This window comes from Pseudonaja textilis, chromosome 5 (genome assembly GCF_049901715.1).
Source record: "Pseudonaja textilis isolate UNSWEBS1 chromosome 5, rPseTex1.2, whole genome shotgun sequence".
Lineage (NCBI taxonomy): Eukaryota > Metazoa > Chordata > Lepidosauria > Squamata > Elapidae > Pseudonaja > Pseudonaja textilis.
Genome location: NC_141994.1, coordinates 26640333 through 26667540, shown reverse-complemented (window position 1 = coordinate 26667540; position 27208 = coordinate 26640333). Strand labels below are relative to the sequence as shown.

At 40.4% G+C, this 27208-nt stretch overlaps 1 protein-coding gene across 6 annotated transcripts in view; it reads left to right on the top strand.

Annotated features, from left to right (window-relative positions):
• BMAL2 (basic helix-loop-helix ARNT like 2) overlaps positions 1-20365 on the top strand; it is a 30923-nt gene extending 10558 nt beyond the window's left edge. For 4 of the 6 annotated variants that reach the window (XM_026700909.2, XM_087934330.1, XM_026700894.2 and 1 more), the window contains 11 exons: positions 1603-1695; positions 2942-3059; positions 4907-5050; positions 6143-6377; positions 7164-7270; positions 8694-8844; positions 10088-10146; positions 11188-11296; positions 13813-13897; positions 14355-14463; positions 16925-20365. In XM_026700909.2, coding sequence (XP_026556694.1) covers positions 1603-1695; positions 2942-3059; positions 4907-5050; positions 6143-6377; positions 7164-7270; positions 8694-8844; positions 10088-10146; positions 11188-11296; positions 13813-13897; positions 14355-14463; positions 16925-17046 — 1332 coding nt within the window. In that variant the 3' untranslated portion in view covers positions 17047-20365. The remainder of the gene's footprint in view (positions 1-1602; positions 1696-2941; positions 3060-4906; positions 5051-6142; positions 6378-7163; positions 7271-8693; positions 8845-10087; positions 10147-11187; positions 11297-13812; positions 13898-14354; positions 14464-16924) is intronic. The other 2 variants (XM_087934327.1, XM_087934328.1) reach the window with 1 other exon arrangement.
• Positions 20366-27208: the final 6843 nt, after the last annotated feature.

The window sequence follows — 27208 nt, the reverse complement described above, 5'->3', positions numbered from 1 at the left end:
CAATGAACTTAATGTTAAATTAAGGAAACCAGGCAGTTTGTAATCTGTGCCATTTAGAGCAGATACATGATCAGACCGATTGTCTCCATGATATAAACTTCTACGAGGACACATTGGAAAGGCATATGATGTAACCACAAAAAAAGTTATGCCATGAAATCCAAGCAATGCAAATCATCAGTAACAAAGGAAGACATGAAAGAAATATTGAATGAGGTTGGCTGGCATTTGAGAACTTGAGCTCTACTTAGTGAGCAAGTAATTAAGGTGATTGGCTTGAATCAGCACCCCGAAGGATTTATTTCAGTAACCACAGATCTCATCCCAGGACAACATGTAAAACTTGTGAGGCTTAAAATAATAGACCTGAAAGTGAGGATAAATTCTATAAATACCATAGGGCTCATTCTAAAACTCTGATTTAGCCCAGAGCCTGTAAAATTTAGGAACCCCATTTCTAAAAACTGCATGGCAACAATATGAAAATGGCTGATTGATAGCTGGTGAAGAGCATTGCATAAAATTTAGGATGTGTTAGATTATAGAAGCATAAAGTTGGAAGGACCTTGGAGGTCTTCTAGTATGGAGTCTGACTCAGAGGAAGAGGAGGAATAGCTGACAGGGAGTGGGAGTGTGGGAGTGGGAGTGTGGCTCCAGAGGTAGTGGAGGAAACTGGGGAAGGGCACAGGCCAGCTGGGCATTCAGAGGAAGACCCAGGCCCATCCCCTCTTCATCCTGGGGCACACAGGGAGGAACGGAGAAGGGAGCAATGTGGTTTACGGGGGAGGAAGGGGCCCTGATCCCCTTCATGGGCTGCAGCTGTGAGGACTGTTTAAAAGTACAAACTGTGCATGATCCAGTGCTGGAAGCAAAGCATGAAATAATTCTAGTCTATCGGTTCTTATCTGAGTTCTGACATCCTTCCCAGTGTGTGTATTTCAATATCTGTGGACGTCTTCAAGCCCTTATCCTGCCTTGTCTCACTAATTGCTTCAGTGTGGTTTGTGTTGTTTTTTCTATTTATAATTTATATGTATTTTGAGTTTGAACGGCATTTCTTCCTTTTCGCAACTGTTTGTGGGGGAGATTTTTTCCCCAGTCAATGATAATTAGAGCTTTGAAGCCAAGTTGAAGGAATTAAAGGGATTTCACCTGTTTTTATAACTTTGTTGCTTTTGTATCCCACCCTGGGTCATCACAAAAATGTATAGCTTACAGTAGAAATGTATAGTCTACAAATTCCTGTGGTTGTGACTGGGAGGAACAAAACTCTACTTGGTAAAAAGGAGATAAGGGGACTATCAAATGTATAGCTTACAGTAGAAATGTATAGTCTACAAATTCCTGTGGTTGTGAGTGGGAGGAACAAAATTCTACTTGGTAAAAAGGAGATGAGGGGACTATCACAACTGTTTGTGGGTCTGTCTTCAGGGTGAAACTATATCTACGGTGCTGATTTCTCTATGTTTTTCTTAGAAAATGCTCGTGAAAATAATATCAACATTTCAATGGTGCTTGCTTCTATCCTGATTTGACTTCTCTTACTGCAGAACTACTTGTTTGTATCCATTACAGTTTTATATTTGTCTTTTTAATTTATAGGTCGCCGATGGTTTCCTATTCGTGGTTGGATGCGACAGAGGCAAAATCCTGTTTGTTTCTGAATCGGTTTCCAAGATACTTAATTATGACCCCGTAAGTAGCCTAGTATTTAAAACCCTTCTATGAATAGCTGTGAGTTTGCCGTAAAGAGTCACCAAGGCGGCTTGTGAGGGACGAAGAGCCAGCATACAAATGGGTGCTATTTGATTAATGGGCCCTCGGTGCTCCTGGTTACAGCACACGGAAATATCTGATAGGTATTGATTGAAATAAGGTTGTTACAATAGGGCATAGAAGACATGCTTCTACTTCATTGAAACTATACTGTACCATCCTTCTCTCATGGACCCATCTCATAAACCTGATAAAATATCCGGGAAACACCAATTTTTTAAATGTACAATTATCAGATCAGTCCGATAAACTCTTTTTGAATGTAGGTAAATTTTGTTGTATTTAATTAGAACCCTATTCTATTCTATTCTATTCTATTCTATTCTATTCTATTCTATTCTATTCTATTCTATTCTATTCCATTCCATTCCATTCCATTCCATTCCTTATTCTATTCTATTCTATATTATTGTACTCTCGCTTCTCTTCCATAATTCTATTCTATTCCTATTCCTATTCCTTTCTGTTCTGTTCTGTTCTGTTCTGTTCTGTTCTATATTATTCTACTCTCTCTCTTCTCTTCCATAATTCTATTCTGTTCCTATTCCTATTCCTATTCCTATTCCTTTCTGTTCTGTTCTGTTCTGTTCTGTTCTATTCTATTCTATTCTATTCTATATTTTACTGTATTCTATTCTGTAGTCTATTCTATTCCATTTTCTGTATTCTGTATTCTATTCTATTCGATTCAATTCTATGTGATTCGATTCTACGCTATTCTATTCTATTCCATTCCATTCTACGCTATTTCATATTTTCTATTCTATTCTATTCTATTCTATTCTATTCTATTCTATTCTATTCTATTCTATTCTATTCTATTCTATTCTATCCAATTCCATTCTATGCTATTCCATATTTTCTATTCTTTCTATTCTATTCTATTCCATATTTTTATTCTATTCTATTTCCTATTCTATTCTATTTCCTATTCTATTCCATTTCATATCCTATCCTACTCATGTTGGTCTGTGACCATAATAAAATTACTTCTACTATTAAAACAGGGCTTAAAAAAACAAAACGTTTCTACTGAATTGAAAAGACGATAACGTTGATGCATTTATCTGATTGCTCAAACATTAGACTCTTGAGTTTTTATTTGCTTCTTTGACTAAGCTGGTCAAGGTGGGATCAGTAATCTTACCAAGTTGACTTCCCACAGGCACATTTGACTGGGCAAAGCCTTTTCGACTATCTTCACCCAAAGGATGTGGCCAAAGTAAAAGAGCAGCTGTCCTCTTCAGACGCTTCACCTAGAGAAAAACTGATTGATACCAAAAGTAAGCATGCAATTAAAAATCATTTCATAAGACAGGGCAATATTTTTCCTCCTGCAGTGTGTATCTGCCCAGTCTCGCACGTACTAATGCTTCTGGATAGAAAGGAAAGAAAGAAAGAAAGAAAGAAAGAAAGAAAGAAAGAAAGAAAGAAAGAAAGAAAGAAAGAAAGAAAGAAAGAAAGAAAGATGTTCATGGTTTTTGAGTATGGAAATGAATATTATACATGTTCTAAATCAGGGATATCCAAACATGGCAACTTTTTAAGACTCATGGACTTCAACTCCCAGAATTCCTCAGCCACACATTTTTAACAACCGTTTTTTTGGCTGGGTAGGCGTGACTGGTTGATCATGTGACTGGGTGGGTGACATCACTCATCACACCCAGCCCTGCCTTCTGGCCACTCTCAAAGGCAGAAGTAGGATTCAGTCGCTTTGGGATAATTCCACCACTGGCTCGCCCTGCCCTCACTCGTTTTTCGACCTGGTTTTTGGCCCTTTTGGGGGGTATTTTCACGCTGTTTTTAGGCCATTTTCAAGCCAAAAAATGGTTAGAAAAAATGTCCAGAAAAACATCCTGAAAACGCCCCCCAAAACAGGCCGAAAATCGAGTGGGGGCAGGGCTAGCCAGTGGTGGGATTTGCCAGTTTACCAAACTGCACAGAATCTTAACTACCAGTTCACCTGAACCAATGCGAATCTGCAACAGCCTCCCTCTGGGTTGGAGATCTCTGTGCTAAATTACATGTCCATTTCTTACAATTAGTAGAAAAGGCCTGGCATATAGGTAGTCCTCAAATTAGGGCAACCCACCCCTATTCCCCCCCCCCCAAAGGTTCTTACGATCCAGTTTCTAAGTTCTGACAGCTGCCCCCTTACACCACTTAGTCACATAACCACATTTTGGCCACTCATCCACCAGCCTGCATTTAACTCTGACAATGACTGCAAAGGTTGTGTGATGACCCAGGGCGTGGCACAAAGACAACACAGTCAAATAAGCAAGAAGAGTCCCTTTATTATCTTCAACTTTGCCCCCAATATCCCGGTTACCTTTGGCTGGAGAAAAACTCTCCCGGGATCAGACTTTAACTGTAGAAAATTCAGTCCAAAACAAGGTACATACAAACTATAACAAAATCCAAACAAACCAAGCTGAAGTAATTAATGTGACAGGACAGGAGAAGGAATTTCAGACTTAAAAACATGGCAAAACTCACAGTTGGGAAGATACCAGGAACACAGATAAGCCACAACGGTACTAGATAAATTCATGGTTTCTCCCAACAACTTGCTGTGCGCAGCTTCCTCTTTTATATACTGTGTTCCCAGCTGCAGATAATAAAGGGAATCAGGGCCCTTTCCTCCCCTGTAAGTCACGCAACTCACATTGCTCCCTTCTCCATTCCTCCCTGCGTGCCCTAGGATGAAGAGGGGGTGGGCCTGGGTCTTCCTCTGAACTCCTTCTCCCTTGTTCTACCTCTTCCCTGCTCTGCCCAGCCGGACTTTGCCGTTCCCCAGTTTCTTCCTCAGCCAATGGAGTCACATTCCCACTCCCTCTCAGTTGCTCGGCCTTCCCTTCCAAATCAGATTCCGACAGAGGCATGACAGGTTGCCAAATTTCTAGCAATAACTTGCCGAAGCTAGATAATAAATAGCCCCTTCTTGTTAACTGTTTGTGGACTGGTTCCTTTCTTTTTATTTGTTGATTGATTTTATTTTTTTAAAAAAATTGTGCTTGTCTTTTGTTGGTCTGGGACAGTTGGATTGGGTCATAGTGTTGCGAAATATTCATAGCTCTGTTACAAACATCTGTTTGTATATTCTGCTCCGACGCAACTTGAAAAGCTGGTTTGCAAGTTAACATGGATTTCCACGTGGGATCTTCCCCTCTGCATTCTGGGGCTCGGCGGTCATTTTTTTGCCGCATTAAATACACCAAAATCGCGGTCAAGGAAGAGAAGGAACAATCAGCCAACTCAAAAAAGAAAGGTATCGTTGAAATTTTTTTAAAAATAGGTTCTCTTTCAGACCTATTAATTGGTAATCCTGACGAATTATGATGCGGTTGAAGGTTGCACCGTTGGTTGGAGACCCCTGCTTTACAGAACCTCTCTAAGTGGTTTACAATGTCAGCTTCTTGCCCCCTGACAATCTGGGTCCTTGTTTTACTGACCTCAGAAGGTCGGAAGGCTGAGTCAACCTTGAGTCGGTCAGGATCAAACTGCTGACAGTGAGCAATGAGTTAGCCTGCAATACTGCATTCTAACCACTGTGCCACAGCTCGCTCCTTCCTTCCTTCCTTCCTTCCTTCCTTCCTTCCTTCCTTCCTTCCTTCCTTCCTTCCTTCCCAATAGCACTTAGACTTATATACCACTTCACAGTGCTTTACAGGCCTCTCTAACTGGTTTACAGAGGCAGCCTCTTGCCGCCAACAATCTGGGTCCTCATTTTACCAACCTCAGAAGGGTGAATCAATTTTGAGCTAGTCAGGATTGAACTGGTGGCTTTGGGCAGAGTCAGCCTGCAATACTCCATTCTAACTATTGCACCAGGAAGGAAAGGAAAGGAAAGGAAAGGAAAGGAAAGGAAAGGAAAGGAAGGAAGGAAGGAAGGAAGGAAGGAAGGAAAGGAAGGAAGGAAGGAAGGAAGGAAGGAAGGAAGGGAAGGGAAGGACAATAACAATCGCACTTCGACATATATGTCACTTCACATTGCAGCCCTCTCTAAGCTATTTACAGAGTGAGCCTTTTGTCCCCAACAGTCTGGGTCCTCATTTAATCAACCTCAGAAGGATGTAAGACTGAGTAGACTTTGGGCCAGTAAAAATCAAACTGCTGGCAGTGGGCAGAATTATCCTGCAATGCTGCATTCTAACCACTGCGCCATGCATGGCTCATGTATGTTTATGTTTGTATGCGCCCCGATGTTTTGTAAAATTACAAAGACATTTCCTTAGATCAAATACCTATACATTGAAAAATGCTTAAAAACTAAATCTCACTGATAAATGTGTTGCCACCCTCAGAAGTTCTGAGGAAAAAAAATCAAAATAAAAAAAATATTTTATCTTGACTCCATTAGATCATAAAAAGTACTGTACCATTCATTGCACCGGTTATCTGAAAAGCTGGTCCACCAATGAGGTGGGAATTGAAGAAGATACCGAAAAAGAGAGCAGCAATTTTAATTGCCTGGTGGCAATTGGCCGATTGCGCCCTTACACCATTCCACAAAAAAGCTTTGAGATTAAAGTCAGGCCCACAGAATTTGTAACACGCTTTGCTGTGGATGGAAAATTTGTCTTTGTAGATCAACGGTAAGCATTTCATTTTTGGTCTTCCCTCTTTGTTAGAAGGCTAAAGTTTTCAATATTTAGACTGTGAATTCCATTCTCTGTACTACCTCTAGTAAAATGTTGGCAAAATAGTGATTCTTTAGCAAGTCAGTGCAGTATCCAGTATGTTTTAAACATTTTGTCAAGGTTCACTGAAAACCATGAGCTTCTAGTTCATTAAAGTTATTCTGATAAGATTGTAAGGCTCTAAGAAGTTATAAACATTTCAAGTGTGTGTGTGTGTGTGTGTGTTTGTGTGTAGGAGAGAAGATGTCTTTCAACAAATCAAATCACATTTCTTTCTTATGCATTACCTGTGTCAGGGCTCCAACAAATCTACCCCCATTCAAATCATAAGTCTCTAGCCGCATCTCTCAGAATAAAAAATTTGATTTATTAGGAGTGACCATGTTGGCGTTAGCTGGGTGCAGCCGACACTAAAATACATAATTAATTTCCTCCTTGACCCTGGTCTTTCCCCACCCCCTGGATATATATTCTCCAATGGGACACATCCATAGCCAAAAGTCATCAATCATGCTCTCCGGTAATAATCTTGTGTGCCAACAGCTTTGGGCTGCTAAAGCCATTGTCTGAGGCATTTAAGGAATACGCTGCTTTCCCCCACTCTCTTTCTGCTGGCAACTAAACAGACCAAAGGAGTATTTTTTTAGTTGACATCCTGTTTTGTACATACAACTGAATTGTGGAAAAGTTCATTTTAGAAGTTTGTAGGTTAAATAGTCTTGTTTGCATTTCCCGGTGCAGAGCGACAGCCATTTTAGGATATTTACCTCAAGAACTCTTAGGAACGTCCTGTTACGAATATTTCCACCAGGATGACCATAATCACCTCACAGAAAAACACAAAACAGGTATGGTGTAATTCCCTAAATCTAGTGTAGAGCTCTTGAATCAATATTTTGCTATGAAGTTACTGACCTTTTCACACATACAGATAGTCCTCGACTTAACAATAGTTCATTTAGTGACCTTTCAAGTTACAACGGCCCAGAAAAAAGGGACTCGTGCCCGTTGTTCACAATTAGATCTTTCCAGCATTCTCATGATTGTGTGATCAAAATTCAAAAGCTTGGCAACTGACTTGTACTTACGATGGTTGCAGTGTCCCAGGAGGTCATGTGATAATCCTTTTGCAACCTTCTGATGAGCAGAGTCAACAGGGGAAGCCAGATTCACTTAACGACCGGGTTACTAATTTACCAATGGCACTGATTCCCTTAACAACTATGGCAGGAAAAGTCATAAAATGAAACAAAGCTCACTTAACAAATGTCTCACTGAACAACAGAAGCATTAGGCCCCATTGTCATCGTAAGTCGAGGACTACCTGTGCTGGTTTAATAAATAGCATGCATCACTTTGTAAAGTTGATTTATGAAAAGTCTGGAGGCTGTTTATAAAAGGACTGGAGGCTAAAACATACAATGAATGCTTTCAGGAACTGGCCCTGGCTAGTCTAGGGAAGAGAAGGACCAGGGGAGACAGGAGAGCAGTCTTCCAATATCTGAGGGGCTGCCATAGAGAGGAGGAAGGGGGTCAAGCTATTTTCCAAGGCACCCAAAGGCCAGGCAAGGAATAATGGATGGAAACTGATCAAGGAGATATTTAACCTGGAAATAAGGAGAAATTTTCTGACAGTGAGAACAGTCAACCCATGGAACAGATGTTGCCCTCAGAAATTGTGGGAGTTTCACCACTGGAGGCTTTCAAGAAGAGACCGGACTGCCATTTCCGGAAATGGTGTAGGGCAGGAGTCTTCACACTTGACAGCTTTCAGACTTGTGGGGTTCAACACCCAGAATTCTTCCTCCAGTCATGTTAGCTCAGGAATTCTGGGAGTTGGAAGCCCACAAGTCTTAAACTTGCCAAGTTTGAAGACTCTTGGTGTAGGGTCTCTTGATTGGGTGGGGTGACCTATAAGGTCCCTTCCAACTCTGTTAATATGTAATCTTAATCTGTAAATTTTTAATTGATGGCTTAGTTCTGGGTAAAATAATCTTTCACATAATAGAGCAAAAAAGAAATATAAGACAGTGTCTTATTTTCGGGGAAACATGGTACCCATAGCTGAATTTCAGATTTGATGGTCAATTTCTTCCCAATTGTTTATATTGAAATCAGTATGATCGGTACAATGGATTAACCGAGAGAATATATAAAACTCTTAAAAATTGTGAAATTGCCATATAGATTAAACTCCATTTAGTTGACACCTTAATTCACCTTGGTATCATTGAATAACTTACATCTGTAAATATTTTTATTTTTCCGTAGTGTTACAGAGCAAAGAGAAAATATTTACGAATTTCTACAAATTCAAAGCGAAAGACGGCTCTTTTGTCACCTTAAAAAGTCAGTGGTTTAGCTTTACCAATCCATGGACCAAAGAACTGGAATATATTGTGTCAATCAATACTGTTGTTTTGTAAGTTTCTCAGTATTCTGCATAAAACGGCATGTTTTTGTGTAGCTCTGTTTTATATTTTAATTATATAGTACTAAGTATGGGAGCCAGCTGGGTGACTTTGGGCCAGTCACTCTCTCTCAGCCAAACGTACCTCATAGGGTTGTTGTTGTGGGAAAAATAAGAAAAGAAATATGTGTTGTTATTTGTAAAAAATAATAAAGATGGGATACAAATAAAATATTTGGAACTGGCTGCATCAACTATCCTTGGATGGTTTCATAAGTGAAAAAGCGGGGGGTAAGAGAGATGTCCTAATTTACTAATTTATGAAGATATCTATATGTCTAAGAGTGAAATACCACTCATGCATCATCACAAAATCTCCAGAACCGTAAAGTCTACAAACTTGGAATCTGGCACGGATGTTCCTCTTGGCTTCTAGGGGCTCACTAAGAAAGGATTTTTCCTAATGACCATCAGAGCATTTAGAATATTTCCTATATTATTATTATTATTAACACACTCCGATGCTAAGGAGTTCTACTCCTCCTCCCCACCTGAAAAGAAATCTGTTGTTCCAAATGCAAAACACAAGCAGAGGAGAGGAGTTTCAGTTTCCGTTTCAATTTCAGAGCACCAAGCAGCTTTAGTACAGAACAGTTGAGCTAAGTCATGCCCAGGCTCCTTGCTTTCTCCTTCTTGCTCACACAGCAAATACTGTTTCAGTTTCCAAACAGCCCTCAACTCTCTCACATACTGACAGGATACTAGCTAGATGAATACTGATGATATTGGTAGGCAGAGGCAGAATCCCACCCCCCTAATTTTCTCCCCCCAAACTAGGCCTGACCACATAGTTTTGTAGCGAAGGACTTCCAAAGATGCTTGAGTTAGCACCCAGGTGCAAAATTTATGCTCCTGGAGAAGACGGGATGAGGATCACATGATGTGGTTTTATAAGGGATATAAAACCAGATAGCCTGCATTTAATTTTCTAATCACTAGTGGCAATGGAGTCTAAAACGGGATTCTAATGTTAGCCAGATCCAAACATTGAACACACATTTCTATCTAAGGATAGTTCGATCCTGACAAAATTGTCTTTTTTTTGTTTTGTTTACTTTTGCAGAATAATTTTTGGAAGCTCGTGCTTCTTTTCTGTTTGCTGGTCTCTAACATGAAGCAGCAAGTTGTGCATGCAGCAGCAAACTTATAACTGCTAGAGAAACTTATTTGTGTATTTTTGGTTTTATATTTTTAGAGGCCACAATGAATCAGGTGAAGAAACTCCATTAGCCTGCAGTTCCCTGTCTCCAGAAGGCAAGTCTATTTTTAGGGAAGTGGTTTTTTTCAGAGTTGGGCTTAGTCTTGTATATATATATTTGTTTTGGTAGATTTTCACGGGTACACGTATGTAGGTCTAGGTGTGTTCAGGTCTTTTCCTGTGTAAGATTAAGAGTACTCTTAATCTTACATGGGAAAAGACCCGAACACACCTAGACCTACACACACACACATACACATATATTTGTTTTCTTAAGTTTTCACGGGTATTTGTATGTATAATACCATACAGCTTTGTTCGGGTATTTTCCCACGTCATTAGAGTTGTGCTTTTAAAGTTGTAGCAACGTTTCAGCAGAATCTCATCTGCCATCATCAGGCTTCTGTATTGTGTTCCTCTGTGAGTCAAACTTTAACAGCTGTTTCTGTTTTAAATTTGGTGCTAATGGTTTTTAATTCATCCTGATTGGTTGGGAGTCTTGGTCTGTGTTTATTGATCTTGGAGTTTGCTGTGTTCTGCTTGATTGGTGTTTCTAATATCTTCTGTCTGTTTTGTAGCTTTTTTTGTCTTGATTGGCTGGCAACATTGTGTTCCTTTATTGGAGGCCTTTAGTGCAGCTTGGCTTCGAGTAAATGGACGGCTATCATTTGTTAGGAAGCTAGGTTTCATCTGGGTGCCTGGTTGGGGTGTGTTTGAGCTGGAGGTATCAGGGGGGATCTGTTTGTGCCCAGGTGTTTGCCTGGCTTGTGATGTGGAGATTTTTTTGTTTGAGAGTGCAGGCTTCCAGATAATTGACAGTCTGGTGGAGTCATCTCTTCTATTCATGCTTTCAGGTACATACATATCTCATAATTAAAACTTGAAACAGTGGCAATGATTGTGCTTTAGAGCATCATTTTATTGAAGGGAAATGTCATAACACTCATAAAGTTTCAAATTGATGGTTGTCTTATCATAAAAGGCCACGAAAAAAAGATACATAGAATAGGATTTTTTACAAAAATCTATCCTTGTTTTAACACCTTTCATTTTAGGAAAGCTACAGGTCGGTCTTATACTTTCCTCTTAAAATACAGATGCCACAAACCCTCAATTTCTTGATGTACCAGGGATGTCTACAGGGACCATCTTAGGAGCCGGTAGCATAGGAACCAACATTGCAAACGAAGTCTTAGATTTGCAAAGGTACAATAATAATTCTACAGTTCTGGCTTATACATTTCTTATAGATCAAGCGGGGGTGTTATTGCTATTGCTATTGTTGTTGTTATTATTGTTGTTATTATTATTGTTGTTATTATTATTATTATTATTATTGGAAAAGAAAATGGATGCTCTCTAAGCTTTTTTTTTAAAAAAATGCAACAATCCTACATATAAAAAAGAAGTTTCAATGCTTATTTTTCCCTTTTCTCATTGCTTAAAGTCCTTTTCCTAATTTTTTTTTAATTTGGTGAGATTTTTTTCATGCTTATAAAAGGATAAGCATCAAAACCATGAAATGATACAGACTGGCCTGATATTGCAAAGGGAGAAAATCAGGGGTGGAATTCAAAAAGCCTAGCCACCGATTCGCTGCCCGGTTGCTGGGTGGGCATGGCCATGGTGGGCATGGCCTACCAGAACTTCTGGGAGGGCCGTTTTTTGCCTTCCCCAGAGTCCGGAGACTTCCCTCAGGCCTCTGGGAGGGTGAAAATGGCCTCCCCAGGTTCCAGAGGGCCGCCGGAAACTGGAAGCAGGCCCATTTCTGGTCTCTGGAAACAGGACCTTTTCCGGACTTTGGGAACTTCCGGTTTGGTCCATTTTTCACCCTCTCAGAGCCTCTGCACAGACCCTGCACTTACCTGCATCTGTGTGGCGACTCCTGGGAGGGGAGGGGTGGGCAGGACCAGCCAATTGGTTCAACTACCAGTCCGGTGAACCAGATGTAAATTTAATCACCGGTTCACCCGAACCTGCCAGAACCGGCTGAATTCCACCCCTGGAAAAAAATGGCTTTCCTCCTCCATTGAAAGAACACGAGACAATAACAACTGTTTGCTGCCTTAAGTTACCTGTTGGAATTTCATTTCGTGGAGAACTTGAATTGTAGTATTGTAACCCATACACTTTTTTCTAGAATTAATCTGAGCGATTTGATCCAACTCCCCTATCCTGGGGACGTGAATCTCATTGTTCATCGAACATAGAATAACTGAGTTGGAAGGGATTTTGGAGGTCTTCTAGTCCAGCCCCTTGATCAGGCAGGAGACCTTACACCATTTTGGACAAATGGCTGTCCAGCCTCTTCTTGAAAAGCTCCGGGGATGGAGCGCCCACAACTTCTGGAGACAAGCTGTTCCACAGGTTGATTGTTCTCACTATCGGGTTAATAGCATGATCTGGTTTACTTCAGAGCAATTCTGAGCTTGAAGTTAATTCAGAATTGATTTTGGTCTAGAGGTCAGTTCAGGGTCTGATGAGTACAGCTGGTGAAGAATCTGGCAGGCAGGACCCTAGAATTAAAGTAATTGCCAAGCTCAATATATGGCTGAGGACATGAAAAACCCTAGACAAATTTTGACCAGGTCACTTGATAGATTCTCTCCTCCATTTTTGTTCCTGAGATCCATAGAGAAGGTCCAATTTTTTTGTTGCTGTTTTTGCATTGAACTCCAATTCTTTCTTTCTTTCTTTCTTTCTTTCTTTCTTTCTTTCTTTCTTTCTTTCTTTCTTTCTTTCTTTCTTTCTTTCTTTCTTTCTTTCTTTCTCTTCCTTCCTTCCGTTATTATCTATCTATCTATCTATCTATCTATCTATCTATCTATCTATCTATCTATCTATCTATCTATCTATCTATCTATCTATCATATCTATCATCTATATATATCTATCTATAAAAATCTATCAACTATATCTATCTATCTATCTATCTATCTATCTATCTATCTATCTATCTATGTCTATCATATCTGTCTGTCTGTCTGTCTGTCTGTCCGTCCGTCCGTCCGTCTGTGTCTGTCTATCAATCTACAGTATCTATCATCTATCTATCTATCTCTGTCTATCATATCTATCTTATCTATCTATCTATCTATCTATCTATCTATCTATCTATCTATCTATCATCTGTCTGTCTGTCCATCCGTCTGTTTGTCTATCTATCTATCTGCAGTATCTATAATCTATCTATGATTTTTTAAAAACCACATGCCATATACAAATGAACAAAATCTAATATAAAGCAAGAAAAAAGAAAAGGAAGGGAAAGGAACCAGAGAAAAGTGCAACAAAAGGACAAAAGAAATTCAAGAAAAGGAAAAAAAAGAGACACAAAAAAAGTCACTTCTGATTTCCTTTACAAAGTTACAAGTCGAGTTACACATTTACCTCTTATTCGGTGGTTACAATAGGTTTTCTTTCTATAGTCGGTTCTGTTTAATCAACACAACCATTAACTATATCATATTCATTGTACCATAGTGGAGCCCCATCTGGAATGATGCCGTCTGTGTAGAATTCGAAGAGATTTAGAAGTTTCTTGTAGATCTTCTTGTGAGTTATCTAGGGATACTTTCAAAACAACTGATAGTAGGGATTAATCAATCGATTAATTGATTAATTAATTAATAGTAGGCCATTAATGAAAATCATTATGAGTCACCCAAAACTTTAATAACACTTTCTGATAAGAATAAAATAGTATATTTTGCTTTATCTAGGTTACATGCCTCTCCTCTGAGTAGACCAAGTCCATCTGATCTTATGAGGAAGTCTTCTCCTGGCCTCCCTGTTACTTGTGATGAGGTGAGTATCCATAAGAAGATCCAGACCCCAGAAATGGATCTGTTGTGACACAATCATGGACAGAAGACCAAGCAAGACAGCTGTCTCCATATCTGCTATGGTGTAGGACCTGGTTCCTTCAGGGACTTGCCTGCATCTCCCCAACTATTTCTGTCTTTTAGGGTTGGTATACTCTGGGTTAGATATATAGATTAGATAGATCAATAGATAGATGGATGGATGATAGATCAGATAGATAGATTAGATAGACAGACAGATAACAGATAGATAGAGATAGATCTCATAGATAGATTTTGAGATTGAGATAGAGACAGAGAGAGAAAGAGAGAGAGAAAAGAGAGATGAGAGATAGACAGATACAGATACAGATATAATTGATAGATAGATAGAGATATTGAGATAGATAGAAATAGATAGAGATACTCATTCTGTTCATTTTTTAAAAATGTCATTTCAGGCTCCAGATAAAGAGCTCACAGAACTTTGTCCTCCAGGGATAGAAGATTTAGAAACTCCGGAGGAAACACAAGATGTGATTTCATTCTCCAACAATGAGCCTCTTCTCAGTGAGTTCCCTTCTTCTTTACTGAAAGTCACGTAACTTGTTCGGAAATGTTTGTGGGAAACAAGTCCTTTTGATCCTGCGTCCAGCTGGGAGCTGCAACTGAGAGAAAACATCTGCGTAGCATGTGATTTAAACTAGGATCAGATTCAACCAACGTTTTGAATACAGTGTATTGTCAGGGCATATCGTTTACACAAATGCAAAGAAACAACAAAAAGGAATCTCTCTCTCTATATATATATATCTATATATATATAATCTCCAGAACCATAAAGCCTACAAACTTGAAATTGGGCCCGTAGGTTCCTCTTGGCTTCTAGGTGCTCACTAAGAAAGGATTTTTCGAAATGACCATCAGAGCATTTAGAGTATTTCCAATATTATTATTATTAGCATGCTCTGATGCTAAGGACTTCTACTTCCCCCCTCCCCACCTGAAAAGAAACCTGTTCCAAATGATAAACACAAGCAGAGGAGTTTCAGTTTTAGTTTCATAGCACCCAGCAGCTTTAGTACAGAACAGTTGAGCTAAGCCACGCCCAGGGTCCTTGCTGTCTCCTTGCTCACAGCAAATACTCTTTCTGTTTCCAAACAGCCCTCAACCCTCTCACACACTTGACAGGATGCTAGCCAGGTGAATACCGATGGATGCTGGTAGGCAGAGGCAGAATTTCTCCCCCCACCCTGCTTATTTTCCTCCCCAAAAACTAAGCTCGACCACATATTTCGTAGCCAAGCATGGGTATCAAGCTAGTATTAACACATATACTAATAACAACAATAATAATAGTGTAAAAATAGTTTTAACTAGATTTCTCTTTATATTAGCTTATTTGAATTTCTTTTGATTATATTGGCATATTTATAATTATAAACCATCTTTATATTTAATTCATACATGGCAATAATCTTCCTTCATCTAATTTCTACCTCTTATCTCTAACCATGTTAAACTTAGAAGAAACTTGGCGACTGTTAAGATAGGCGGACTTCAACTCCCAGAATCCCCCAGCCAGCATACAGGCTGGTGATTGGTCCTCACTTAGGGCAGCTTCCCACAGTCACATGACACGGTTTATTATGGGTTGTTGTTTTTTGCCTGAAATTGGCGCTTAAGTCACGTTTCCAGCAAAAAAAAAACCCCACCCGTTGCGGACAATGCATTTGCTGAATGAGAGCTACATTAAACTTGATGACCTAATGATTTACTTAAGAACTGTTCCAAAATAAGGAGGTCAAATCGGAGGCTTTCATGCCACACCCACTTAATGACCGACACAACTTATGACCCTAATTCCAGGCTCAATTATGGTCGTATAATGAACTATGGTTGTAAATGAACAAGAGTTGACTTAGTGACCGTTCAGAGTTACAATGGCAGTGAAAAGAGGGACTTGTGACTGTGTTTCACACTTACGGCTGTGACAGCAATCATAATGTGATCAAAATTCAGACGCTTGGCGACTGATTCACATTTATGGCGGTTGCAGAGTCCCCTTTCAGTGGAGAAATGGATCTGTTTAAAGACCGGGTTAGTAATTGAACAATGGCAGCGATTCACTAAACAACAGTGCCAAGGAAGGTCGTACAATGGGGCAAAATTCACCGAACAAATGTCTTGCTTAACAACATAGATTTGGGGGTTAAATTGTGGCCGTAAATTGAGGATTATCTCTCTTTGGCGGAAAGGGGAAGGAACCTCTCAGGAAAAATAGTGAATTATGGAACATTGTTTGGTATGACAGTCTTTCTGTGGGCTATAAGTGCCTTTATGTTTTTTTTTTATTTAGAAGTGGCCTAGAGGTGGAGCTCCTGCCTCACAATCAGGAGGCTATGAGTTCAATCCTCGGTAGAGGCTGTCTTTAAATTGCAGGCTGAATATAAAGACAGTCAGGCAAACTCTACAAAGGCTTCCATACAAAGTTTCTTTATTGGATCGCAAGGCATCCTCAAGGTATAAATCACAGTTACATCAAGATTCATCTAATGTCCAGTTCTTTGCACAGTTGACTTCATAGCGTGAAAATATAGTTATCTTCATCCCATAACAATGTTGCTGGGGTCCAAGCAAGAATAATGGAAACTCCCCAAACTCAACCGAAAGTCAATTCAATGACCAGTCAGGATTACAGATGTGACCATGACATAAACTACATTTCCCATGATGCATTAACTATATTTCCCATGAGGCATTCCCTTAAAAGGACAGCTCCCAATTCCCAATTAACTATCCCAATTCCCAAATTAACTGTATACTGTCTGGACAGCACAGGCAGATATTTCTCTTTCTGGGCACGATGAGAATATATCTGTTGAAAAAAAACTCCGCACTGGTGACAGGAAGAGCGTCCGGCCATGAAACACTCTGCTAGCTCCATTTAGTTGCCCAGACTCCAACCTGCAAGGGATTATGAGATTATTAAAAGACTATTTATTATGTTATTTTATTTTTTCATCCCTAGGTGGCACATCTCAGATAGATTTTGAAAAAGAGACCACCATGGCTGATCTTATGAATTATTTGGAAGCCGAAGGAGGATTGGGTGATCCCACCGAGCTCAGCGAGATGCAGTGGGAGCTCTAGATTTACACCAGCGAGAAGAAGCTTAAACATTCTCAATGCACACATACACACACACAAAAATAACCACTCACCCTCAAGTACTGTATCGGTATACCTTAAAGCTTTAATTCCTACTTTACAAGAACAATCTTTACAATATTAATGTTTCCAAAAGACTTTTGCCTTATTGATCTTAGGCTGTCAGGCTGAACAGATGCAATATTTTTTAAAAGACACACACAACCTCAATTTTGCTATCGATGTGTAAACAGACTTTAAATAAGCTTTTAACCTGGGGATCTTTTTACTGAAATCTTTGGAAGGGACATTATTGCGAGCAGCAATATTCTAAAATATCTTTTGTCATTGAGCTATTATTTATTGGTGAGGTTTTGTTGATTAACGTGACTTAGTATTCAGGAAAAATACAGGTAATCTTACAACCGCAATAGCGAAAAGAATTTCTGCTGCCTTGAAACAAAGTGTGTCACACCTGATTTCACAATCCTTTTTGCCATGCTATGGTTAAGCGAAACTGCAGTTGTTATGTGAATCATGAGGTCATTAAGTGAATCTGGCTTTTCCCATTAAGCTTGTCGGAAATTGGCTGGAGAACAGGCTGCCCACAACCATGCTGTCATGCCCCTGTCGGAGTCTAAATCTGAGGAGGAAGATGAACAGCCAACAGGGAGCGTGAGTGTGGCTCCTTTGGCTTTGGAGGAAACTGGGGAAGGACAAAGTCCAGCTGGGCAGAACAGGGGAGAGGTAGAACAAGGGGGAGGGAGTTCAGAGGAAGACCCAGACCTACCCCCTCTTCATCTTAGAGCATTCAGGGAAGAATGGAGAAGGGAGCAACGTGAGCTGCATGGCTTATGGGGGAGGAAAGGGCCCTGATTCCCTTCACACCTGGGAAGAGAGTTTAAAAGAGATGCAAGCTGATTGTGGCTTTTGCTGGGAACAAACGCGAGTTTATCTTGTGTTGACTTTGGTTATCTACGTTCCTGGCATTCTCCCAACTGTGTTGAATTACTGCTGTGCCTTCACATTTGGAATTCTTGCTCCTGCCCTGCCGAACTAATTACCTCATCTTGCCTTGATTGGACTTATAGTTACAGTTTTTGTTGACCACGTTTTGGATTTGATTCTCTGCAGCCCAAGGCTGTTCCTGGGAGAGTTTTTCTCCAGCCAGAAGGTAACTTTTGGGGGCAAAGTTGGAGCTAATAAGGGATTCCTACTGATTATCTGACAGTGTTGCCTTTGTGCCCTGCCCCTTTGGGTCATCACACATGCGACCATTGTAAATCCATGGAAAGCATCTGAATTTTGATCATGTGACTGTGCGTTGCAGCAATTGTCATAAGTGTGAGGACTACTCACAAGTCTCTCTTTTTTTTCATTGCCATTGTACAGGTAGTCCTTGACTTATGGCCACAATTGTGCCCAACATTTACAATATTAAGTGAGACATGTGTGAAGTGAGTTTTGCCTCCTTTTTGCGACTTGTTAACAGCCACAGCTATTAAGTGAATCACCGCCATTAAGTTAGGAACCCGGTTGTTAAGTGAATCCGAGCTTCGCCGTTGACTTGGCTTCTCAGAAGCTTTGAAAAGGCAGGACTTCAGGAAACGGTCATAAGGACGAACCAGTTGCCAAGTGTCTGAATTTTGATCCTGTGATCTTGGGGATCTTGCAACAGTCATAAGTGTGAAACCTGGTCATATAAGTCCCTTTTTTGTGCCGTTGTAATTTTGAACGGTTACTAAATGAACTGTTGTAAGTTAGGAACTATCTATATCAACTTTATACCTGTTCTGTGGGGCGACTTTCATGGAAATTGTTGAACTGTGGAAAAAAATTACGAAAACATTATGATGACCAGACTTACCACTTTTACTGTGTAATTCTGTCCATGTGGATCAAATGTTCCACTGACTTTAACGAGGTTTAGTATAATTGATAATTCTATTTAGGATTACAGCCATAGAGCTCTGATCTATACTCTTTTGAATGTCCTACAACAATGATGGCGAACCTATGGCATGCATGCCAAAGGTGGCACGCAGAGCTATTTGTGCCAGCACGCAAGCCACAGGCAAACTTACCTCACTGCGCATGCGTGCGCTTCATGGCTGATTTTCAGCCGGTTTGAGGCCTTTTTCAGCCTTCCAGAGGCTTGAAAAAAGCCTCTGTAAGCTTCACAGGACGAATAATAGGTCTGTTTTATCACTTCCTGTAATACATTTCCTGTAAGTGACAAAACGGGCCTATTATTTAGCCTGCAGAGGCTTTTTTCAAGCCTCTGGGAGGCCAAAAAAGGCCTCAAACCAGCAGAAAATCAGCGGTGAGGCATAGTGCAGGTAAGAGGGCAGTGGGGGGAGGGGGGGATTGCGCATGCATGTGCAGGGAGCATTACCTTCTGAGTGCTGGCACGTGAGTGTGAGCATGCCAGCATGCACACAATTTTAGGCACTGGAGCCCAAAAAGGTTAGCCACCACTGGTCTACAATAAAGGAAATGCATTTGGATCATCTGGAAAATATACTTTTATTACCTAAATCAGTACCAATATATTTTATTTTGATTAACAATACAAGCTAGATGTTGGAAATGTTTACAAATGCGTGGATTCGGTTTCTTATAGCAGCAAGTTACTTAAACATAATCTCGTAGATAAAACAAGTATCTACAAATAGCAACTTTTAAAAATACTGATTACTGCTTTATGGCGGACATTCTTGGAATATAACTTTAACGATCTGTGGATTCATGAAAATAGTATTAAAGTTTTTTTTTTTCATATAAAAGTTTGCATATGAGGGTCTCTTTGTATGGTATAACATTTTTATATGCACTGTTATATGTCCGTAATCTAGCTACTGTAGACAATTAAATGGGCCTGTTTTGTTCTCTTAAGAAAACTTCCTCATTGCGATCCTTAATATTTTGTTAATAACAACCTGAAATGGGAAGATGTGATTTTCCCTCTCAATATTGTAGTTTAATATGGAAAATCCTATTAATTGATCTTTTTCTGTTCTGCTCGCCTAGATTGGCTTTAAGTATTTCAAAGGTTTAACAGATGCGTCAGAAGAGAAAAGTGTATATCTCTCCAATTTTAAAGACTTTGTAGATGCCATAAATATTTTGTGTTACCAGTTTTATTCTGTGTAATGATGTTTTACGTAAGCAACATGCTTATTTATACATGTTTATTTGCTGAATTATTGTTTTTCCTAAATGTGACGATTTCTTTTCTCCCAATATCAGTTTCTACTTCTAAATGTATATTTTTTATATTTATGCTCACTGGTAGGTAACATTAAAACTACTTATACAAAGATGTCATCCCAATGCCATTTCTTTAAACTGGAGTCTGTTTAGAGGAGTATTTTACTGTGTATTGCAATATAAACAGGCATGAAGTTCCTGGAGGATATTATATATTATACTGCATTGCAGATGGAAATTTCAAAAAAGTAAAAACTTCCTTTGTGTCTTGCAGGTTTTATCCCATGTCATCCTTGCCCCGTCTCTTGCTTATGAAGCAGGGATGTGTAACTTTTCCCACTTTGAGTACGCACCCCCCCCCAAAAAAAAAGCTGTGAGAGAAGCATTATATTATCAATAGAAGACAATATTGGCAGCTCAGGGGCCCTTGGTGCTCTCTGAACCTGGGGATTTTCTTGCAAACGTTTCATGACCCAACTAGGGAACATCATCAGTGCTAGAAGGGAGGAGAAGGAGGAAGAGGATTTTGGTATCCTTGGTGTTCTCTGAGCTTGGTGGTTTTCTTGCAGACCCATTTTTACTTTGAAGGGTCACTAAAAGAACTGTTGTAAGTCGAGGACTACCTGTGTGTGTGTGTGTGTGTGTGTGTGTGTGTGTGTGTGTGTGTATACAAAATTCATGTCGTGCAATACTGCATTTTTCCTGAACGACATTAAAAGCAAAACCCAGATGGTTAATCATTACGGTGTGATTTTCCATGCATTTAATTGGAAATAAATGACACAGAGAGATGTTCTGTTTTAGTAGACAATAGTCTTCTCTCCTTAGTAATTATTAGCTAGATGGCTCAGTTATTCCAGGCCTAATTTCTGGAGAATTCCAGATTCCGTATCTTAGTTTAAACAGCCATTGTGCCTTCCTTCCAAGTTTTCTTAGTCAGAAAAGATTGACTTTTTTTCAGAAGCTTCAAGACACCTGAACCAGCTAGAATTCATACCAAATATTATTCGCATGACAGTCCTTCAACGCAATCCTTAGTAAGACCACACTTGTATTGCATCCACTTCTAGTCACCATATTATTAAAAGGATGTTGAGACTCTGGAAAGAGCAATAAAGATGATTAGGGGATTGGAGGCTAAAACATATGAAAAACGATTGCTGGAATTGGGTATGTCAAGTTTAATGAAGGATCAGGGGAGACATGATAGCAGTCTTCCAATATTTGAGGGGCTGCCACAAAGAAGGGGGACTCAACTTATTTTCTAAAGCACCAAAAGGCAAGCAAGACACAATGGAAACTAACCAAGGAGAGAAGCAACCTAGAACTAAGGAGAAATTTCCTAAGGGTGAGACCAGTCAACCAACTTGCCTTCAGATGTTGTGGGTTGCTCCATCACTGGAAGATGATGTCTACAAGAAAAGAGACTGGACACTACAATGGTTATAAGTGTGAAACACGGGTCCAGAGTCACTTTTTTCAATGCTGGTGTGACATCAAAACAGTCACTAAATGAACTGTTGTAAGTCGAGGCCTATCTGTATGAAGTAAGACTGAACCATCACCAGATGGTGGCCTCAACTAGGCTAACTTCACCAAGTGAAATTAAGCCCAGGCTCTGTCTTGCCTTAAAGGTTAAGGGTTCTGTAGATGCCGTCAAGACAAATAGGCCCTGAGGGTTTGTGCATTTATTTATTTGTGTGTTGTTTATCCACTAGCTCGATCCCCGTGCTTCGCTATGAAACTATGTGGCTGGGTTTAGTTTTGGGGGAGGAAAATAAGGGGAAAAAATGTGCCTCTGCCTACCAGCATCCATCGGTATTCATCTGGCTAGCATCCGGTCAGTGTGTGAGAGAGTTGAAGGCTGTTTGGAAACTGAAGCAGTATTTGCTGTGCGAGCAAGGAGGAGACAGCAAAGAGCCTGGGTGTGGCTTAGCTCAATTGTTCTGTACTAAAGCTGCTGGTGCTCTGAAACTGAAACTCCTCTGCTTGTGTTTTGCATTTGGAGCAGATTTCTTTTCAGGTGGGGAGGGAGAGTAGAACTCCTTAGCATCAGAGTGCGTTAATAATAATAAAGCATCAGAGTGTGTTAATAATAATAATAATAATATAGGAAATACTCTAAATGCTCTGATGGTCATTTCAAAAAATCCTTTCTTAGTGAGCATCTAGAAGCCAAAAGGAGCATACAGGCTGAATTTCAAATTTGTAGGCTTTATGGTTCTGGAGATTATGTGATGATGCATGAGGGGTATTTTGCTTTTAGATAGATAGATGGATAGATAGATAGATGGATGGATGGATGGATGGATGGATGGATGGATAGATAGATGATAAATAGAATAGATAGATGATAGAAGATAGAAAGAATAGATAGAAGATAGATAGAAGATAGATAGATAGATAGATAGATAGATAGATAGATAGATAGATAGATAGATAGATAGATAGATAGACAGATAGATAAGATAGGTTTCAATTCAATCCACTTGGTGGAGTTATTCAATAAACCATGGTTAAAACAGTCTTATCTCCACCTTGTATCTTCCTGCTGCGTGGGAAGCACGGCTCCTAAAATTCCCAGCCAGTTGAATCAAAGTCTGGCTGGGAATTCTTGATTTGCATCAAAACATTTGGAGAATGTCGGGAAGTCTGCCCTATGGAGGGGGTGAGGATGTTTTTATTTATGGAGAGACAGGACTATAGTTTCGACAGCGCTAAGCTAAAGTCCAGTTGCTTTTTTTCAATCCTCAGAATCCAGAGATCTGTGTTAATTCCCCAGCATCCTGCTTTTTTCTGAAAGGCAAACAGAACTTAAAAGAAGTGCAAAAAACCAAAGATGAATGGATGGGAAAGGAAATGAGCAATGGACAGAAGTAAAGGCCTGTTGTTGTTGTTTTTAAGTGGGACTGAAGCGTGAAGAAACTTTTGCCAATTTGTTTTGATACCTTTCAACTTTTGTTTTGGGACTCCCTTTCCAATTCTCTAAGCGCCTTCGAGATATTTTCTGGCTTACTTGTTTGCACGACCTGGCATTGAAAGGAGGGGAGTAAAATAATTCCTTTCCTGATATGATAAAGGAAGAACTGTTTAATTTTCAAAGATAGGAGGAAGGGTTCATCTGACATGGCCTTGTTTTCTGTGGCTTATTGCCATTCGAAAATAAGCGCTGAAAAACAAACAGATCTTCAGCAATTTCCCCCAGCAAATCTGGTAAAGTGGATCTTGGGACAAGATTTTCCTACATTTATTTTATCAGGATTACATATTTCAGGAGAGATGTGCTGAGGGCCCACTTTTGGCTGACACAAGCAATGGGTGAGTTAAGAGTAGATAAGTTGCAGTTTCTCCCATCTTATCTCTTTTTTCTCTCTGTTTCTCTCTCTCTGTTTCTCTCTCTCTCTCTCCTGTTCACTTGTATCTTTCTCTCTCTCTCTGTGTCTCTCTTTCTGTCTCTCTCTCTCTCCCTCTCTCTCTCTCCCTCTCTCTGTGTGTCTCTCTTTCTCTCTCTCTTTTTCTGTCTGTCTATCTGTCTTTGTCTCTCTTTCTCAGAAATGCTGTAGGGTCTCCTGCTTGGGCAGGGGGTTGGAGTAGATGACCTACAAGGTCCCTTGCTACACTGTTATTCTGCAATCTCTCTCTCTCTCTCTTCTCTCTCTCTCTGCAGTCAAACAGGGAAGCATCTGGTCGGTTTCTCTTATCAGAGATCACAGGTTGTTTGCTTACAGAGAAAATTTTGAACTCATGAGACACAAAAGGTTGGCAGGTGCCTATCTTTGCCTGCCAAGAAAGAAAGCCATACAGAATAACAGAATAACAAAGTTGGAAGGGACCTGGGAGGTCTTCTAGCCCAACCCCCTGCGCAAGCAGGAGACCCTATACTATTTCAGACAAATGTCTGTCCAGTCTCTTCTTAAAAGCCTCCAGTGATGGAGCAGCCACAACTTCTGGAGGAAAGCCGTTCCACTGATTAATTGTTCTCACTTTTAAGAAGCTTCTCTTTAGTTCCAGGTTGCTTCTTTCCTTGTTTAGTTTCTATCCACTGTTTCTTAACAAAATGGAATAACAGAACAACATTTCATGGAGAACTTCTTTGAATTGTAGTGTTGTAACTTTAAACTTTCTTCTAGTATCAATCTGAGCAATTTGATCCATACCCCCATCTCATCACTCATAGAACATAGAATGACAGGGTTGGAAGGGACCTTAGAGGTCTTCTAGCCCAACTAGGCAGGAAATCCTATTCCAGGGGTGGGATCCGACAGGGTTAACTACCAGTTCTGTCATTTACGTGGTTCGGTGATTTACGATATGCTTCCCTGCACATTGCCGGCATGCCTGTAAATCGTCATCAGCATGCTGCATGCAGAGAAGCAGCCTTTCAAAAAGTCCTTTTTTCCTGCTTTTTAAACTGCAGCTGTGCCTTCATGTCTGGAATTCTTGCTCCTGCCCTGCTAGACTAATTACCTCATTTTACCTTGGACTTATAGTTACAGTTTTTGTTGACCATGTTTTGGACTTGATTCTCTGCAGCGAAAGGCTGTTCCTGGGAGAGTTTTTCTCCAGACCAGAAGGTAACCAGGATATTAGGGGCAAAGTTGGAGCTAATAAAGGGACTATTATTGCTTATTTGACTGTGTTGCCTTTGTGCCATGCCCCTTTGAGTCATCACAGCATAGGACTCAGAATGCCAACTTAGAATAATTTAATACTAAGCAATTAATTGAAATGATTTAATATGAGAGATGAGATTTCAGTGTTAAGTCCCTGACTCTGCCTTAGACACGAGAGAAGGAGGGAAGCTGAAGACAAATTATTATATTTTCTGCCAAAGATATTCCTTGTCGACGTAGTCGATTAAATTTGATTTAAGTTCTTAGTTGGGAAGTTTTCCAACCCTGTGGGTCCTGCCATTTGTTCTCATTCCTGCCATTCCAATTCTTGCCTAAGATAATAAAAAATAAACAAATCAAGAAATGTTAACAGGCAGGAGGAATGATTGTCTTAAATAAACATTCTCTCCATCATTTTACTTGTGTGTGTTTTACTCTCTCTCTCTTCCTGAACAACTCAGCCCTTTGATGTTAGAATGTCTTTCACACCACAGATAAACCCACCATCTTTGAACCCCTGTTCCTGATTTAAAACTGGGTGCAAAGAGCAGAAGTTGTTAAGAGATTCAGCACAGTGGTGGGATTTAAACAATTTAACAACTGGTTTTCTGCCCTAATGACTGGTGGGGTGGGTGTGACCAGGAGTGTGACAGGCAGCACTCGGCCTCCTGAACCATGGGTGGCCCCTCTGTGCTGTACCCCGTGCACCCTGTTTTGGGCCTACTGGGCCTCCCTGCACTTACCTGGGAGCCAAAATGGACCACAAGAGGGCTGCACCGCGCACACACCCTTGCACCCCATTTTGGGCCTAGTACAGTGGTGCATAACCTTTTTGGGCTCCTAGGCCGAAAATTGTGCACTCGCATGCCAGCACCCAGAAGTCAATGTGTGCATGGGTACCCCACACCCCCTGCCCATACAGGTGTAACCCCCTGCGCGCCGCACATCTCTGCAGATGTGCAATCCTCCCCCATGCTGTGTGTTTTTGCGCATGCGCACATGAACTCCCATGCACCCATGTGTCTCTGCGCATGCATGTGCATCTCCTGTGCACCCTGCTCCCGTGCATGCACACCAGATACCCAACAATCAACTGTCAGGCGGGCAGCGTGTGTGCATGCTCAGTGCTGCTCTTCCAGGTGACCTCTCATGTGCCGGCAGAAGTGGCTCTGTGTGCCACTTCCAGCATGCATGCCACAGGTTTGCCATCATGGGCCTAGTAGATCTCCCTGCACTTACCTGGGAGCCAAAATGGGACAAGCCAGCAATTCAACAACCGGTTTGATGAAACTGGTTGAATACCACCGCTGGATCCAAGGTTTTGTTTCTTGAAAAGTTCTGGTTAAGAGAACTTTGTTTTTTGTTTCTTGAACCAGTGAACATAAATTTTGTAGATTATCCCAAAGTAGTGGGAAAACGCTCATCCATTCGCCGCAGTTTGGATGCTTAATTAGTTTACCATTGTAACAGTAATCTCAAATATAAACTACAGCAGTCCTTGACTTACAACAGTTCATTTAGTGACCATTTGAAGTTACAACGGCACTGGAAAAAAGTGACTTAGGACTGTTTTTCACATGACCATCGCAGGACTTCCGTGGTCACGTGATCAAAATTCAGATGCTCAGCAACTGAGTCGCATTTATGACAGTCGCCGTGTCTCCTTTTGTGACCTTCTGACGGGCCAATCAATGGGGAAGTCAGGTTTGCTTAACAACCCTGTTGCTAATTTAATGATGGCAGGGATTCACTAATCCAATGTGAGAAAAGTCGTGAAATGCGATACAACTTGCTTAAACTGCATGTCTCACTTCACTGACATAAAGGTTGAGCTCAGTTGTGGTTGTACACCGAGGACTTTCTCTGCTAACCGGTCTTAATCCTGGTTAATCTCTGGAAGTTAGAGAAGGCTGCTTGGGTGGGGACAGGGTTCGAAATGACTGAATTATGGTATATAAAGAGCCAGTGTTGCCGTCTTTACATGCCAATCATTCAAAAACTCTGATAACAAACTCTGTTTAGACTTGTACAGAAACTTTTCTTTGGTAAAAAGAATTCCAAGTATGCTCATAAATATTTGTCCATCGGCTCCCTCTCGGTCAAAGGAACAGACTCTCTTTATTCACTTTCTCCTCTCTATTAGACCACCCAAATCAAAACATCTAGGGCTGGTTCTGGAGGTTCTTGAGCAACAAAGAGGATTAGGGGACTAAAAGCTAAAATTATAAGGAAGAATTGCCAGAATTGGGTATGGCCAGTCTAGAGAAAAGAAGGACTAGAAACTCCCAGAATTCTGCAACTTTAATAGGGGTGGACTTAAATTCCCAGAATTCTGCAACTTT